The following is a 19,355-nucleotide window of genomic DNA, read 5'->3' on the forward strand; positions in this document are numbered from 1 at the left end:
CACTGGCTCAGGTCATGATCTCACAGTTCGTGAGTTTGAGCCCCGCGTCAGTCTCTGTGCTGAAAGCTCAGAGACTGGAGCCTGCTTGGGATTCTGTATCCCCCTCCCTCTCTCTCTGCCCCTCCAATACTCATGCTCTGTCTTTCTCAAAAATAAATAAAAACATTTAAAAAATAAAAAAAAATTCTATCTTTACATTTCACACATAATACCTAAATTCGGAAACTTACATTCATTGACCTTTACTTACAGCAGAAATCCTAAACATTTTTGTCTTCAAGTAAACCTCTCCAATTTAACAACAAAAGGCTGGGAGGGTTAAGATCTGTTAATCTGGCTCTTCTTCTTAAAAAACTTCATTAATAGAATTCATCAGCTTGGCATGCAAAACTAAGGACATTTCACATTCCCCATTAATTTCCCACCCTATACTTACTTATTCTCCATTCTCATACATGTGACATTCTTCCAGAATCCACATGCCCCAAAACTGTGTTCAAGATGACCCTTAGTCTAAATTCCCTAGGTTAACCGGCTGGGTAAATTTACCCACCTTCCAAACACTATTTTAATCATTCCTACTTTTAAAATATTTTCAGGTTCCCTCAAATTAAGTTTCCAATAACAGACATTGTTCGTTAACAACAAAACCTTCATTCCACCTTCCTCCTTCCTAAAGATCTCAATTTTGTTTAGATATCCACTCTCTCTTAAGCAGCAATGTGCTTCAGGAGAAGGAGGCACCATCCATGGCCCCAGAGGACAATCACAGTCTAATCAAATGGTGGTTGCCCCAACACTTTTGCTGGTTATTGGTTTCAGATATAAACACAGGAGGTAACTCTGATTAATGAGATGTTAGAAGAAATCTGCTAGGGTAGAGAAAAGCATTTGAAAAGGTTTTCTTTAATTAAAATAATCAACAAAAGATTTTTTTTCCTGTCTCTGAATATTATCATGAGCGTATGATACTCAAAGCCCCTGCCCACTCTCATTGAACTGTGAGAACAATGGGACCACGGAAGAGCCCAATATTCTGTGGATGCACAACAGAAAGACAGAAAGAACCTGGCAACTTGGCATCATGATGCCACTAAACTACCCATGACCCTAAGTGCTGACTTGCTACTGTGAAAAACCCAGCAACCAACAAGGTAGAATTCACAAAGCGTGGCATCCAAATAAAAACTACCAGGTACACAAAGAAGCAAAAAATCACAGTCTAAACTAATAATCGATCAAAAAGTTGACCCAGTGGGTGCTTGGGTGGCTCAGCCAGTTAAGTGTTTGACTCTTGATTTCGACTCAGGTCATGAGCTCATGGTTCGTGAATTCGAGCCCCACATGGGGCTCTGCACTGACAGTGCAGAGCCTGCTTGGGATTCCCTCTCTCTTCCTCTCTCTGCCCCTCTCCTGCTTGCTTTCTCTCTCCCTGTCCCTCTCTCTCTCTCTCTCTCTCGAAATAGATAAACTTAAAAAAAAGAAGACCCAGAACTGACACAGATGTTAAAATTATGAAATAAGACATTAAAACAGTTCTTATAAGTGTATTAAATATGTTCACAAAGCTAAGGAAAGATAAAGAAGATATTAAAAAGACTCAAATCAAATTTCATAAGGCAAAAACATCTGATATGAAAACTACATTGAATATGATTAACAGATTAGAAATTACAGAAGAAAAGATAAGTGAAATTGAAGACATAAAAATAGAAACTAAAATGAAACACAAAGGAAAAAACATTTTTTAAATGGGGAAATAAAAGCATTAGTATGCAGTAGGAAAACTTCAAATGGCATAATATTAAGGTTACTGGAGTCCTCAAAAAAAAGGGGAAAGACAGAAGGAACAGAAGAAATAGTTGAAGAAATAACTGGCAAAAACTGTTTTGTTTTGTTTTTTTTTTTAGTTTTTTAAAGTTTTTATTTATTCTCAAAGAGAGAAAAAGAGTACAGGGGAGGGGCAGAGAGAGAACAGCACTCAGCCCAATAAATGCAGGGCTCCATCCCACGAACCATGAGATCATGACCTGAGCCAAAATCAAGAGCCAGATGGCCAACTGAGCCAGCAACCCAGACGCCCTGGCAAAAACATTCTAATCTTAATAAAAACCATAAACTCACAGATTCAAGAAGTTCAACAAATCCCAACCACAAGAAACATGAAGAAAATCACACCAAGGCATAACATAATCAAATTGTCCAAAATCAGTGACAATATTGAAAGTACACAGGTAAACAGACATGTACAGAGAAACAATGATAAGGATGATGCCAAACAGTTCACCAGAAACAATACAAGCAAGAAGACTGTGGCACAACATCCTTAAAGTAATGGGAGGAGGGGTGCCTGGGTAGCTCAGTTGGTTAAGCACACGACTTAGGCTCACTCAGGTCATGATCTCACGGTTCATGGGTTCCAGGCCCGCATCGGGCTCTGTGATGATGGCTTGGAGCCTGGAGCCTGCTTCGGATTCTGTGTCTCCCTCTCTCTCTTTGTCCCTTCTCTGCTCCTGCTCTGTGTGTGTGTCTCTCTCTCTCAAAAATAAACATTTAAAAAACAAAGTAATGGGAGGAAAAGTCAACTAGAATTCTGTATCTACCAAACATGTTTCAAAACTGAAGTGCAGACCTGCACTGCAAGAAAAGTTAAAGTATGTCTTCAGACACAAAGAAAATGATAGCAGGTGAAAATCTGGATCTCCACAAAGCAACAAAGAACATCAGAATTGATAATCACAGTGGTAACTACATATTTATTTTATTACTTAGTCTCTTTAAGAGAGAGTTGACTGCTTAATCAAAAATAATATCTTGTGGCATTTACAACACATGTAAAAGTCAAATGCATGACAGCAACAGCACAAAGTCCAGGAGAGGACAAATGGAAGGAAATGAAAGCACATTTTTATTATATATAAAACTATACTATCACTGGAAGGTAGACTATAAGTAAATGATATATACTATAAACCCTAAGGCAACCAAGAAAATAGCAAAACAGAGTTATAGGTAATAATCCAAAGAGGAGATAAAATGGAATCAGAGAATATGTTTAATCCAAAAGAATGCAAGAAAAAGGAAACAAAGAACAGACACAAATAAGAAAGGAAAAAAAACAAAGGAAGACTTAATCACATTAAATGTACATGTCCTATAAACACTCCAATTATAAGGGCAGAGATTGTCAGGTTAGATTTTTAAAAAGCAAAACCACTGCCTGCAACAAATATACATTAAATACAAAGACATAAAGAGGTTAAAATAAAAGGATGGAATAAGATATACCATGCTTACATTAGTCAAAAGAAAACTGGAGTGGTTATACTAATATAAGACAAAGTAAACTTCAGAGTTAAAGTATTTTTCTGTTACAGTCAAACGTATTCTTACCAATACCTTTCCTCTGGTCAAAGTTACAAAGTTCTTCTATACAACCACTAGAGCACTTATCACAGCCTCCCTATGGTGGGGAACATTCAACGATGTGTACTAAAACGCACCTACTACAGTTCTGAGGACAGAAATGTTAAAGTTGATATTCAATACAATTTTAGTACTGCACAGAAAAAGGGTTAACACAGCAATCCTAAGACTACTCTCCTTAGAAAGGCCTGTTTGCATGAACAACTCAGGCAATCACAGATGTTGGCAAGGATGCAGAGAAAGAGAATCTCTTTTGCCCTGCTGGTGGGAATGCAAACTGGTGCAGCCACTCTGGAAGACAGTATGGAGGTTCCTCAAAAAATTAAAAACAGAACTACCCTATGACCCAGTAATTGCACTACTAGGTACTATCCAAGGGATACAGGTGTGCTGTTTTAAAGTGGCACATGCACCCCACCCCAATGTTTATAGCAGCACTATCAACAATAGCCAAAGTATGGAAAGAGCCCAAATGTCCATCAACGGAAAGAGCCCAAATGTCCATCGATGGATGAATGGATAAAGAAGATGTGGTGTGTATGTATGTATATGTATATGTGTGTGTGTGTATATATGTGTGTGTGTGTGTGTGTGTGTGTGTGTGTGTGTGTGTGTGTGTATATATATTCTTTATACATATATATGTATAAAGAATGAAATCTTGCCATTTGCAACTACATGGATGGAACTAGAGGGTTTTATGCTAAGTGAAATTAGAGAAAGATACATATCATGACTTGACTCATATGAGGACTTTAAGATACAAAACAGATGAACGTAAGGAAAGGGAAGCAAAAATATAAAAACAGGGAGGGGGACAAAACATAAGAGACTCTTAAATATGGAGAACAAACAGAGGGTTGCTGGAGAGGTTGTGGGAGGGGGGATGGGCTAAAGGAGTAAGGGGCATTAAGGAATCTACTCCTGAAATCATTGTTGCACTATATGCTAACTATCTTGGATGTAAATTAAAAAATAAAGAAATTTTTATTGAAAGAAAGAAAGAAAGAAAGAAAGAAAGAAAGAAAGAAAGAAAGACAGACCTATATGCACAGCTGATCCCTGGGAACCTGAATTTCAGGAGGGTTGCCATGGCTCCCTCAGTGATAAGGGCAGTTTACTATGCCTAGACTATCAGTGCAAATAACATGACTTTCCTTCTGGTACACACTAGGTAAAAAGTGCCTGTATAGCTAGCCCCCTGGGACAGAAGCTTCTCTGCAAAGAGAAGAGGGTGCTCTGTGTGACCCCTCAAAGGATGGTGAACACCTAAGAAAGGCTGTCCATGGATTCTTCCAGACATTCTCAATGTCTTTTCCCACTGAGATCCTTCCATTATATACTCTCAGCACATCACGGCAGCAAATCTTCATCATAATTACACCTCTATGATGAGTCCCACGAGTCTTTCTACTGAGTCTCCAAGGGGAGGCATTCTCTTGGACCCCAGCACAAACACAGAATTCAGATCTGTGAATGTTTGCCCTTACTCTTAAAAAACTATAGGACAAAATGAAGAAAATATAACTTGATTATTTCTTTACACTTACATTACTAGGGTTATATTAAAAATAACAGTATTGGACATTACTGATAAATAGGTACTTGCAAATCACCTTACATAAAGATGCAGACCAATATACAGGGGCGCCTGGGGAGGCTCAGTTGGTTAAGCGTCCGACTCTTGGCTTTGGCTCAGGTCATGATCTCATGGTTCATGAGTTCTAGCCCCATTTCGGGCTCTACAATGACAGTGCAGAGCCTGACTGAGATATTCTCTCTCTCTCTCTCTCTCTCTCTCTCCCTCTCTGAGTCCCTCCCCTGCTCGCACGGTCTCTCTCTTAAAATAAATAAATGTAAACTTATACATGAATAGAGAGATAAATAAATGATCTTATATAAATTTATTCTCAGTAGCTTAGAGGAGGGATGTGGAGAGACTTCCATCATATATGGTTTTTAATTTTTTTTTTTTTTACCAACATTACATTTACATTACATTGCTCATCTATGTTCTCAATGTGCGTTGCCACCCGCCTTGTGATAGAAAAGCTATTTTTGTTCTTTTGCAGTCTATAAAAGGAACCTAAAATATAAAAAACTTACAACTCTTCTCACAGAACTAAGTTGGTTTTATATAAGACACCTAGCACAAAATCAGTATAATACAAAGAAATCTCAATGCAGGGTTGTGGCAGCAGGTGCAGAAAACATAAGAAATTATCCACTGTGGGGTGCCTAGGTGGCTCAGTCGGTCAAGCATCCAACTTTGGCTCAGGTCATGATCTCACAGTCTGTGAGTTCGAGCCCCGCATCGGGCTCTGTGCTGACAGCTCAGAACGTGGAGCCTGTTTCAGATTCTGTGTCTCCCTCTCTCTCTGAACCTCCCCCAATCATGCTCTCTCCGTCTCAAAAATCAATAAAGGTTAAAAAAATTAAAAAAAAAAAAAAAGAAATTATCCATTGTAAGTAGGGAGATAATAGAAGTAACTGAACATTTGATTCAGAGCTAGTGAGATTTACTGGTAAAATCTTTTGGAATGCAGTGAGCAGAGTGCAGAAAAAGGGTTTAGGTAAATAAATGATTAAATAGCTATAGTGTTCAGAATTAAGCTATTCCCTTAGTAATATCCAAACTACTCAGATCTCCAAGACGTGGGCAGGACCTCCAGGTCTCCAAAGAGGAATTTAAAAGGAAAACACTATTACCCTTCCTGAAACCCAGGTTCACAAGGCAGCATATTCTTCAATCTAGTAAAAGATAAAGCTCCCCCTGGAAAAACTGAAAACAATTTGAGGGAAATTCCAGAAAAACTAAACAGCTTGATAAAGAATGTCATTGGAAAACCGAGGAAATTATAGGAAACATATTAATTTTTAAATAGAAATAATATTAATCAAAGCAGCATCTCTCGGCCTCAGCACTGCTGACACGTTGAGCTGGATGACTCTGCGGTGGGTGGGTGGGATGACTCTGCACCCGCGGGGTGTTTCGTGGCAGCCGCTAGGGGCCAGTAGCACCTCCTTCTCCACTCAAGCTAGTTGCCCTTCACTGGCGTATTTCATTCATGCATACATTTATCTGATATCCAGGTTCTTTGTTAGGTGCTAGAGATAAAAGGATAAACCAAAACAGGTATTATCCACGTACTCACGGTGCCTACAGCCTTAGGGCGGGCAACTAAAAGTAATAACAGACTCACACAAACGATGTAAGTTTATAAATGTCGGTAAAAGTGGCATACAGGAGAGACACGGATTCAAGTGAGAATGTATGACCAGGATGTGGGCTCAAATATTTACTGAAAGATGTGCACAATCAAAAAGTTTAGAGAGCACTACAACCCCTCCATCTGAGCTTCGTACCATGTTCTCTTCCATACGCTTGGGCTGAAAGGCCTGATTCTCAGCTGAGTTTATTTCAATATCTGTTGTCAGTTAAAAACAAATGAATTCTCACAAAAATAAGGAGATCTAAACAGAAGCAGTGCCCCATTTCCAAAACTGTTTTTCAATCCCAACAAAAATTATTAAATTTAGCTAGTAAATTTTCACCTTCCATAATCAAAAAGTAATTTTTATTTTTTAAGCAAATGGGCTTGAAACATACTAAAACTCTTCAGAATATTTTAAACGGATCAGAAAATTCTGTGTCCCAAATTTTTTGGCAACAAATGTGAGAATTTTTTTAATAAACTTTCATTGTTTCTGGAAATAAAATATCAAATAGAAACAGTTCCAAACATCCATTTTCAAACTGCTCAACCCCCAGCACATGTTTCTTTGAAAAGTCGATACATTCTCATTGCTGAAATGTCATCTTTACCTTGAAGAGGCAAACGAAATGTTTATTTTCTTTGAAACGAGAGGTAGGTATCAAAACACATTCAGCCACATGTCATCATAATAAAAGTCAAAAACTTTATAACATCTATCTTTTGGTAAACATAATATATTCTTAAGTTCAACAGCACATACCTCACCCCTAGAGAACTTCTGAGATAGCAAAGATTTTGTCATTGCCCTCCATCCTGCACCACTTCTGTAGAAATTGTACCGATTTACTCTATTTCAGAGATTTCTTTTTTGAGGAGTATAAATCCATAAACTTTTATAAAATTAACTACATTAGGGACCTCCATTAACCCTCTGGCACTCTGGATCTTTCCTGTAACTATGAACGATTCCAAGAATGATCTCCAGTGCTATTCGTTTAGGCATTAAGTGAATACCGATTAAGGAATGACCACAACAGAAAAAGATCCGTGTCAGAACAGCACTATCACTCCAGTAAGGAAAAATGAACAACATTAGTAAGTAAATACACACTATGTTAGATGGTGACAAGTGGAAAGGAGAAATAGAGCAGGGAAGCTATCTGAGGACAAGACCCTTGGAACTTTCAATAGGGAGCTCGGCAAGGACCTCGTTGATGAGGCAGCACTTGAATAAATTACTCAAGGACATGAAGGAGCAAGCCGCGCGTGTATCTAAGAAGAATATTCAACAGAGAGGGAAGCAAAACTGCCAAGGTCCCATGGGAACATATGTCTGGTGCATCTGAGGCAGGGAGACAGCCAGCATGGGTGAAGGAAGCAAATGAGGTGAAGAATCACAGTGAGGCAATGGTGTCTATCGTAGAAGGACTTAGGGGGGTTGGTGAAGGACACGGACAGTTCTGTCAGGTAGTGAGCACTGGCCTTTTGTTTCCCCCCTCTGAGTGAAACGGGAAGTCAGTCAAGTCTGGTAGGCAGAGGATTGATACGACCTGACTTACGCTATTCATTCATTCATTCATTCATTCATTCATTCATTCATTCACACTATGCTATCAGTATGGATTCGTGTACTTATTCCATTCTGTGGATGAAAACACAACACCGTATTTTTTGTCGTGGCTCCAATTGGTCTAGGTCTTGGAGCCCCCCCTCAGGCTGGCGCCTGTGTTTTCAATAAGTCTTCACCTTGTCGAGTACTTCCTTACTTTGTGGCAGCTCATGTTGTATTTTCCCTCTGTACCATGAACTACTTCTCAAGGAACCTTACTTCCTTTTACTGGAAAACAGTGGTTAGAAACCACGATCTGGGGGGCGCCTGGGGGGCTCAGTCGGTTAAACGTCCAACATCGGCTCAGGTCACGATCTCGCGGTTCGTGGGTTCCAGCCCCGTGTCGGGCTCTGTGCCGACAGCTAAAGGCCTGGAGTCCGCTTCGGATTCTGTGTCTCCCTCTCTCGCTCTCTGCCCCTCCCCCGCACATGCTCTGTCTCTCTTTCTTTCAAAAAATAAATACACAGTTTTAAAGCAATTTTTTTAAATATAAAAAGAAAAGAAACCACGATCTGGGCACGAGGTGTGCTCAATTAGTAGCAGGTGTGCCCACATCCAGCGAGGCCTCTTCACAGAGGAATCACATGTGAGCACACGACCTATCCTGCGCACGCACACATCTTTTTCTTTCTACATCCGTTTGTATAAATATTAAAAAGCCGTGAGTTTCTACCGATACTTCTGATTCCATTTCAACAACACAAAATTCATTGTAGTCTTTCCTTCTTTGTAGCTCCTTTCTCCAACACCGAGAAACCTAGTTCTCATTATCAACCATGTGTTTACTCATTTGTTCACTCACAGTGTACACATAAAGTAACCCATAACCCCGTGCGGAACACATGCATTCACTGGATCACAGCATGTATGCACAGCGCTTTTGCCTTCAGCCTTACAGGGATCCAGTCAAGATACTGTTTGCCAGTTACCCACATGAGCTCCTTTCTTCCCTATTCCCCGTAGTGGGAATTCTGGTATTCCTTTTTGTATTCGTCCATATCCTAGAGAGTTGTGATTGCTTATTTAGGGGGTATATGAAAGATTCCTACGGCCTGAGAGGCGGAGCTATACAAAGATACGCATCTGAGAGTGTCTGTCACACCTCTTCCACGCTGTATCAGTCCCATTCTTATCTCCTTTCCATCTCTTTCCCACCCACTTGCCACAGTAACCAGTCTCTTCAGTTTCTTTATTCCTCCTGTATTTCTTTTCCAAGACAACTATATGCACACATATTTTCTATTCCATCCTTTCTTACATAAAAGGTTGCACATCATGAATTGGTCTTTTGGACTGTTTTTTTTTTTTTTTTTTCACTTAAAAATACACATTGGAAACAACTTCACATCATTTCATAGAGATACTCCTCACTCTATTTTTACACATACCATATTTCACTGTACGAACCATACCATAGCTTATTCAACAATTATGCACGGCCGGTTAGGTTGTTATCAATATTTTGAAAGTTAAATGATGCTGCGATTATTAAGCTTTAATAGCACAAGTATTTTGTATTACTAGAGATATATTTTCAGGATAGAATCTCTCTAGAAGGCATAGTTTGTTAGAGACATAGGTAGTTTGCTAGGTATCACCAAATTCCCCTCCAGAAAATTTGTACCAATTTGCATCCCACAAATGTGTTGTTACAGTTTTGAATTTTTGTCAGTGAGATAAACTCTTCTTTCCTTAGGAACAAGCAAACAAAAAAAGTTCTAGCTAGCTGGTCTGTCCTGTGCCTTTTTGATAATGGAGAAAACCGACAAAAAAAAAAAAAAAAAAAAAAAGAAACCTGTAGAAATGGCCACAGAAGACTCACACTACCATAAGTCTGGACTTCTTTAACCTGGTGGAGATGGAAAGGCCTGACCACATGCCACCAGTACCCCGCATCCCTCGGCTTTCACTACTCCTGCCCCATGGGCGTTCCACAGCTTCAGCTACTCCATGCTAATGCCTCGATAAAGAGAGAAGGAATGCAGGTCTCCTGCGGCCCTTGATTCCTCTGCCAGTGGCAGGCCATAACCTTCATCTCTAAATCCATTTAAATATTTATCAGTAAGTATTTAAAACACAAAGATGATATCTTTGGTCCAAAAAGAACAGTGTGAGGCCAGCTTTCTTTCAACTACCCTCTTAGTAAACAGAGCTAGGAAACATGTGTATAGATACTAACACACATATAGACACATCTGTATTTCTTTATTTGTATAAACACTAAAAACTGTGCATTTATATTGATTCTTCCGATTCCAATAGAACACCACAAAGTTCATTTTAGCCTTTGTTCATCACCTTTTCTAGAATACCTTTCACTTTCACAAAAGAATCCAAAAGTACCTCTGCAGTAGTTCATGACAGAAAGAGTGCTCACTGACCTATCACAGTCCTGATGTGGCCATCCAAGTAAGTCCAGACTGCAGAATTTGCTATTATGCATTATACTGTTCACAATTTGATGACATAAGCATTTGAATGTAATGTCACATTTCCAAAACAAGCACTCTAATTTGACTAAGCTTGAGGCGAGAATTACTCATGCATGTAATTTAGGTCATTTTGATAATCTGAGTAAAGCTAATGTTATACTAATTGAATAATTACTTGAATCTAAGTCCCTGTGTCGACAACACTTTTTAAAGTTTTACCTATACTCCATCTGCTAAAGCCCATATAATTTCTATGGTCAAAAATTCCACTTTTAACGTTCCTTTGGAAGGGCTGTTTCACTTCTCCCAAACACAATCGTCAAAAACCAAAGGGGATTTGTAGGCAGCAAAGTACTTTCACTTCCTGGGGTTTGTGTCCTTCATAGACAGAAGGTAAATGTTACTTTTATATCTGTACTCATTTCAAATACAGGTGAAAATCGCAGTGAAAACTTTAAAAGACAGCAGACTGTGTGTCCCTATTACTTTGGGATGAACCTGAAGTGCCAACTTGACCATAAAGAAATATCTGAATCCATTTTCATAATATCAAACAGAACTGCTCCACATTGTGGACTAAAGACCTGTCAGATATTGTTCATTTTAAATCTTAATCAAATAGTTCTGTCTTAAAGAGTAACCACATGGATATGTAAATATAGTAATTCTCATTTTTAAAATTTTTAATTTTTTGATTTAAATGTGAAATATTTGTTTTTAAGATTTCTATTCATTGCACAGCTTAAAAAAGATACATATATTCCACTTGTTTGCAGAAACTACTCTTGGATCTACCATTAAAAACTCCTATTTTAGGGGTTTTTATATCCTACTAATCGTTTAACAAATCATTCTTGCAAGTGAGCCTTCATGCTGCCGGAGTAAACGTCACAAAGCTGTGCCTTCAATACCTGTTGCTTCCACTTACCTCTGTGCTCCCTGAGACGACAGCTTTGTCCACGCTCACCGGTGACGGCTCCTCCAACTGGCGCACTCCCAGCGACCACTCCACGCAACGGTGATGGGCCCAGCAGGTGCCTGAAGCAGTTGAAGCGAACGGAAGCAAATGAAGGAACAACCGTGAAGCAAAGTAACGCCAGGAAGACAGAGACCCCCAAGTCAACTCTCGAGTGTCAACACACAATGCTACCCTGCATCTGTGATAACACGAAAGCCGTCAGCCCTTCTCCAATGTGTCATCTGGGAACGTGCTGGAAATGCAAACTCCCATGTCACAACTGAGACCTACGGAATCAACGACTCTTGCAGTAAGGCCCAGAAATCTACGTTTTCACGAGAGCCCTGCAGGCGATTCTGACGCACCCAAGTTTGAGAATTACTGCAGGAGTCATTATTTCTTCAGCAACAAAAAATGAATTTTTAGTCATTTTATTTAAATATTACTATATTTTATTTGGTATCTTTACATAAAATATAAAGGACATCACATAATACTTTATGACAAAGAGGATTAATGGCAAACAAGCTCTACTCTGCCTCATCCGACACCAAGAGCCGACATCAATCAGTAAGAACAGCTCAGTCTTCAAATTCTCTATCACATAACACTTGAACCACTTTCAATCAATATGCAGTTCAACTGAAATTAACTCAAAATCCCAAAAGCACCATATCAAGAGTATGGGTTACTATATGTTATAATAAGATACCCACATGGCTAAGACCTACTGTCTTTCACCCTGCATTAAAATAGACCCAGATGGCCAAGTTCCCCAACTCCTCACAGATCCTTTTAAACTTTTCTCTTTCCTCAATTATCCTATCTCCATGGCACTGCTGTCTACATAAGAATAAATGCAAAGATTTATAAAAGCATCCGGCCCAGTGCTGGCCCTGTGCAGAGGCTAAATAACTTACTTAGGTACGCACAATCAGACAATTTATTTTACCTAAGCAAGCGTACTTAAACAATGACATTATTTTTTTTACAATGTGATCATAATCATTTCTGGATGAAAGGTATTTACTATTCAGTTGATAATTCACTAAAATTAAAATGTCTACAGAAACAAGAGGTAATCATCACTGAAGACGAGCTCATACCTGTAGGATCAAATAAGGCTTGGATATCAATGGCGTCTGGAAGGCCAACCAGACTGAGTTCATCCCATAATTTACCAGCCTGGTCATCCGAAGCAGTCTGCGTGCTCACACTTACACAAGATACTATATTCTGTAGAGGAGATCGTTCTCTGGAAAAATAAAATAAAACAAAACAGATGTGAAATTGGTAACAAGGAGATAATTATTTTGTTTATAACAACTTAAATATAACGTATTGCCATATCAATTTTAATTTATTAGACATAAACTGTCATAAAACAACTTTTAGAACACATCTGTTACTATTCATAGTGTAATATAAAACTGGGTTGCTATATTACAGCACGTAAGCCAACAACTAAAAAAGTCTCCAAATCCATAAGGAAGTGTTAAAAATTACAGTTAAAAATTTATTTTGCCATTCTATATTTTTTAAAATAACACTCTAATATTCTAATCAGGAACTAGAGTTTAGCCCATAAAATATTCCCTTTGGCCTTCCTTAAATGCTTACAAAACATAACTCAATCAGAAGTTTTAATCTGCTTTATCATGAGGACTACCACAATAGATCTGGCAGTTAATTTTATGTAAAGACAGGTTATTTCCCAGGGGAAATGAAAACCCACTACAAAGTGTGCAGGGGGAGGTAATGGGAGCAGAATGTGTCAGCTGGGGCTTTCTTACGGTCCCTCAACAAATCTCGACAGCTGGTCTGTGGCATGATGTTGCAAGTACTCTCTAGTAAGTTAAGACTTGACCTCACAAGTCAGAAGTAAAATGCAAACACAGAATAGCTACCAGTGGCTCGAGGCATAGAGAAGGTAATGTAACAGTGAAAACTACAGTATAAAAAGGAGCACTAAATAAGGCATACAACACATGGGGATTTCAGACTTTCAAAGCCCTCAAACTTCAGATACTAACTGAGATCAGTAAGTAAACAATGACGACTATTTTGTTTTAACATTAAATATGGGAAATCAGATGACTGGCACTAAAACTTTCATCTTCTCCTGATATCATAGTATTTAACCTGATCATAATTCTGGATTAAATCACTATTGAATATAGATCATAACTCACTGCACTTCTGTATGCTGGATATTTATCATGATTCCTATTAAGAGAAAATCAGCACAATGACCAGGGTACTAAACTTTTTTATACCTGGAATCATTGAAAGAAAAAAAGTATTAACATATTTCAATAAGTACATTTAAATATCAAACCATATAAAAATAACCAGTATTTTTTTATGTTCAGCATTAGAAATGCATAGACTCACTTTTTAAGAAAAGTTTAGCATGCTATGCTAACTTTAAATTCTTGTTTTTATAAATGCCCGCAGTATTATGAGAACAAACTCTTTCCTATAAATATAACTCATTCCTACAAATAAATTCTTTACTACTAATCATTGTTATTTTATTGGGAGGGGGAAAAAAAGACCAAGAGTTCATTTATAAAGACTAATACATTGTTCTAAGATATTTTCTTTGCACAAGTATTTGACAGGGGAAACGGATAAAAAAACCAACGAAATGACTTAACAGTCTATTACTAACCAATTCTTAACCAGTTTAATCAAATTTCTCCTTTAGTTTTTGCAACTAGTTTGTATGTTATAGACAGTAGCAGTAGGATGCTACTGTCTACCCTAAGGATGCCAGCGGCCCGACTTAGGCAAGAACATCAGGAGAAGTCAGCTGAAATACCCCCCAAATTTTAAGTCTACAACAAAGGAAAGAGAAAAAGAATCCTCAGTTATATATTCTTACAATTTAGTGCCACAAGAGGGAAAAACTATTTTTAAAACCTCCTTTTCAAAAATAAAATAACAATCAAAAAACAAGCCGTTTATCTGGTTTCTATTCATCAGTAACATATTTTGTAACTATTTCCAATCATCACCAAATTAAATCTACCTCTAAATGAATTCCAAATTTAATAAATGTGCTTTATTCCTAAAGTCCATTAACTGTCTTATTATCATTACTTAATAATTGGGTAAACACTAAGTGTATATAAAGACCATACCAAGGCTATTTTTTTACATAATTATCTTAGCCCATAAAAGTTTTCACTAAAAATCAACCTAGCTTATAAAATAAGTAAGTAAACAAAGCCCAACTCTATTTCCCAGGGCAAGTATTTATATACTCGCCATTATTCAAAGGCAGAACAAGACGATGTAAGATATAAGCTGATCCAGTCCATTAAATTTGCTAATTACTGATAGACATTACAAGTTTTGCTAGATTCCTGATACATTTTATTAGGATGTGAGCACTCGATTGACTACGAAACGGAAAGCTCTTCTACAGGTTCCAGCTCTGGCCTTTCAAACAACAAGATGCTAAACATGGTACTTCTAAACCTCCTTAAGCTGTTCCACCTTAAATTTTTTTTAAAAAGACTCTCTTTCTTGTTATTGTTTCATTTCCTACTTCAGGTCTTCAAGGCATTGGCAGCAGTCCAAAAGAAAGAGCCAATCAAATAAGTACAACACAACAATGCCTTAGTACTTAAATTTGGATGAAAGCCAGATAAGCACTTGGATGATTACATCATCGCCCTCAAGGGGCAGGGCTGGTCAGCCTTCCAAGCTAAATTAATTTTTACACTTTCTCATCGACTACAGAAACTTCCACTCCCTCAACTACCAGAGCCAAGTCCACATATTAAGATGGCCTTTAAACAAAACTCGGCAATGTATTAAAAAAATTTTAACTCCAGAACTAAACACACTAGAGAAAGCTTTACATAACTATAATGTTCATAAATACAGACACACATGTATAGTTACACAAATATCTTAGTAAATTCTTACTTCATTAAAAAAAAAAAAAAAAAAACAAAAACAAAAAAACCAGAGCTGCTTTTTTAACTTCTAACTTCAGAAAAGGCATTCTGAGCGTACAATTACTCCAAAAGCTAACCCTGTATTTTAACGGCTTATAGGACAGCTCCACGTTCTGTGAAACGTAAAAGAACTCAGTGACAAACTAAGAACATGGGTAGTGAAAACCAACTTGATTTGGTCATTCTGTTAGATTATATCCATACAATTAAAAGTTTAATCAGAGGAAGGAAAGAAAGACCTCACTGTTTTACTTTCTTTCTTCTTCCCATTTATAAATTCCATAAACTCCCTGTAGTTTTATGTTATGCTCTTTAAAGGCTTCTTCTAAAGGTTAACTTTTATGATCACACTGACTTTAATACTTTAATGAAGATAAACTTTTTTTTAAATAAGAAATTTTGAGGATAAGAGTGTGTGTTAGGACTAATGAGGCACAAAGCATCCTATTTATGTTGAGAACCATGAGAAATGATTCAGTAACAATCCCATCTACGTATTCACTGGCTGAGATGGAAATAAATTACATATAGCCTTGCATTCCAACCATTTATTCAAAATTGCTTACTTTCTCTGTCCTCTTTGTTTTCGTGATGCTGAGTTTTGTATTTTGTCACAGGTTCCATTGCTGCTGTCATCAATGTCCTTCTTGTTAAAAGGCTGGCTTTTCCACGGCAAGATAAACCCAGGCGTTACTCTAAATTGTTTTAAGTCTCCTTGTCCTAAGGAACTTTTTTCACCACAGTAACAAAAAGCGCAGAGCTGTTCACTGGTAGAAATGAAAAGAAAGAGAAAGAGAAAGTAGTTTTATTCAACTATTTTTCTAAATGACAGACTGTAGATATTTCTGCTTCAAAATTAAATATTATGACTGCAGTGCATGCTAAGCTTTTGAGTATTTATATGCCATAAGAACAATTAAGTTTAATAAACAATTAAACATCTGTAATTCATAACATGACTTTTTAGAGTAGTAAACATACCAAATCAAAAAGTTCTAGTTTCGGGGCACTTGGATGGCTCAGTTGGGTAAGCATCTGACTCTTGATTTCAGCTCAGGTCAGTGATCTCACAACACTTTGTGGGTTCAAACCTCGCATCGAGCTCCATGCTGACAGCATGCAGCCTGCTTGGGATTCTCTCTCTCTCTCTCTCTCTCTCTCTCTCTCTCCCTCCCTCCCTCCCTCTCCTTCTCCCTCTCCCTCCAACTCTTCCCACTTGTGTGCGCGCTCTAAATAAATAAACTTAAAAAAACATTCTAGTTTATACTTAGAAAAACTAATTTCTTTTTAATCGATTCAAGAAAACCGAAGTATTAAAAAGAATAAAGAAAGTAAAGCTAAGGTTGGGAAAGAAGGTAGGGTTTAATGGCCACTCTATTACACACTAGCTCTGTAAAATATGTGATGACAAAGTTTTATTTAACCACTTGATGGACCATTCTTTGTGCATGACATACATACAAAGCACATTTGACCAAACATGGAGACATAAAAATATAAATTTAGGTGGTCAGTAATGAGGGGTGTGTGTGAAAGAGTTAAAGAGCAGTGGAAAAGGGATAAATAGGCAGAGCACAGGAGATTTTAGGGCAATAAAACGATTTCCCATGATACACTGTAATGGCACATGCAGCACATTATGCATTTGTCAAAACTCCTAGAAGTGTAGAACACAAAGAATGAACCCTACTGTAAACTGTGGTGTTTAGTTAATGATAGCATATCAATACCAGTTTATCAGTTGTAACAAATGCGCCACAGTAATGCACGATGCTAATAATAAGGGAAACTCAGGGAGGGAGGGGAGGCTGGGAATAGAAACTCACTGTACCATCTGCTCAATTCTTCTGTAAACCTAAATTTGTTCTAAACAATACTTATCTATTAACTACAACAAAATTAAAAAGCTAAAAGGCAAAAAACAATATACGCTTACGGAATAGAGGCTTATTAATAAGGGACCTTAGAAAGAACAGAATTAAAAGAATTGCTCCTTCAAAGGGGAACCCACTTATACTGTTGGTAAGAATGCAAACTGGTGTAGCCGCTCTGGAAAACAGTGTCAGGATTCCTCAAAAAGTTAAAAATAGAAGTACCCTACTATCCAGCAATCACACTACTGGATACTTACCCAAAGAACATGAAAACACCAAGTCAAAGGGGTACGTGCACTTCAATGTTTATTGCAGCATTACTGACAAGAGCCAAGACATGGAAGCCACCCAAGTGTTCACCAATAGATGAACGGATAAAGAAGATGCGGTGTCTACATACAATGGGGTATTGCTGAGCCCTAAGAAAGAATGAAATCTTGCCATTTGCAATAACACAAATGGAGCTAGAGTATTATGCTAAGCGAAGTCAGTCAGAGAAAGACAAATACCATGCGATTTCACTCATATATAGAATTTGTTTATTGTTGGGCTTGTGTGGTTTTTTTTTTAAGATCACATACACCTTTGACTCTACTATGGAAAATTTTGAACATAGACACTAAAGTAGAACAACAGTTAATAAATGCTCATGAACCCATCCATCAGCTTAACCTGTGAACAATATTTTGTGTTTCTCATTTTATCCATCTCCCCCCTATTTTATTTTCATTTATGCTGGAGTATTATTATGTTTTTGAAGTTTTTATGTAAATTCCAGTTAGTTAACAAACAATGCAATATGGGTTTCAGGTGTAAAACTTAGTGATGCATCACTTTCCTACAACACCCTGTGCTCATCACAATTGCCCTCCTTAGTACCCATCACCTATTTCCCCACCTCCAACCTCCTCCCCTCCTATAACCCTCAGTCTAATCTCTCAAGTTAAGGAAGTCTGTTTCTTAGCTCGTGTCTCTCTCCTTTTCTTTTCCCTTTGCTTATCTGTTGTGTTGCTTAAATTCCACATATGAGGTATGTGGAATTTAAGAAACAAAACAGATGAACATAGAAGGGGGGGGACAAACCAGAAAACATACTCTTAACTCTAGAGAACAGACTGAGAGTTATGGGGGGAGGGGGTGGTAAATAGGTGAAGGGGATTAAGGATGCACTTGTCTCGATGAGCACCAGATGATGTGTGGAAATGTTGAATCACTATACTGTACACCTGAAACTAATATTACACTGTACATTACCTGGATTTAATTTTTTTTATTTTTATTTATTTGAGAGAGAGAGCAAGTGAGCGCACAAGCAGGGGAGGGTCAGAGAGAGAGGGAGACACAGAATTCAAAGAAGGATCTAGGCTCCGAGCTATCAGCAAAGAGCCTGACTGGGGAGGGGGGCAGGGGGGGCTCAAACCCACAGACCACAAGATCATGACCTGAGCGTACATCAGACGCTTAGCCGACTGAACCACCCAGGCGCCCCTAGAATTTAAATAAAAACTTTTTAAAAATACCAGAATAGGGGCACCTGGGTGGCTCAGTCAGTTAAGTGATCAACTCTTGGTTTCAGCTCAGTTCATGATCTCACGGTTCATGGGTTCAAGCCCCACGTCAAATACCACAGCAAGCAGCATGGAGCCTGCTTGGGATTCTCTCCCCCCTCACCAGGTTCCCCATTTCATCTGCCCTCCCCCGCTTGCACTGTCTCTCTCTCTCTCTATATATAAATAAACTTAAAAAAAAAAAAAAAGAATAAAGAAAATTAGTATTTCTTAGCTTTAAAAAAACATTATGGGGGGACTCAGGTGGCTCAGTGGGTTAAGCATCCGACTTTGGCTCAAGTCACGAGCTCACAGTTCTT

General features: G+C 38.1%; 1 protein-coding gene across 1 annotated transcript in view; it reads right to left on the bottom strand.

Annotated features, from left to right (window-relative positions):
- Positions 1-19,355, bottom strand: part of KMT2C (lysine methyltransferase 2C) — a 285,187-nt gene that overhangs the window by 151,353 nt on the left and 114,479 nt on the right. Inside the window, 3 exon segments of the mRNA XM_045496257.1 lie at positions 11,614-11,723; positions 12,750-12,898; positions 16,181-16,381. Of these exon segments, the coding sequence (XP_045352213.1) occupies positions 11,614-11,723; positions 12,750-12,898; positions 16,181-16,381 (460 nt within the window).

This window comes from Leopardus geoffroyi, chromosome A2 (genome assembly GCF_018350155.1).
Source record: "Leopardus geoffroyi isolate Oge1 chromosome A2, O.geoffroyi_Oge1_pat1.0, whole genome shotgun sequence".
NCBI lineage: Eukaryota > Metazoa > Chordata > Mammalia > Carnivora > Felidae > Leopardus > Leopardus geoffroyi.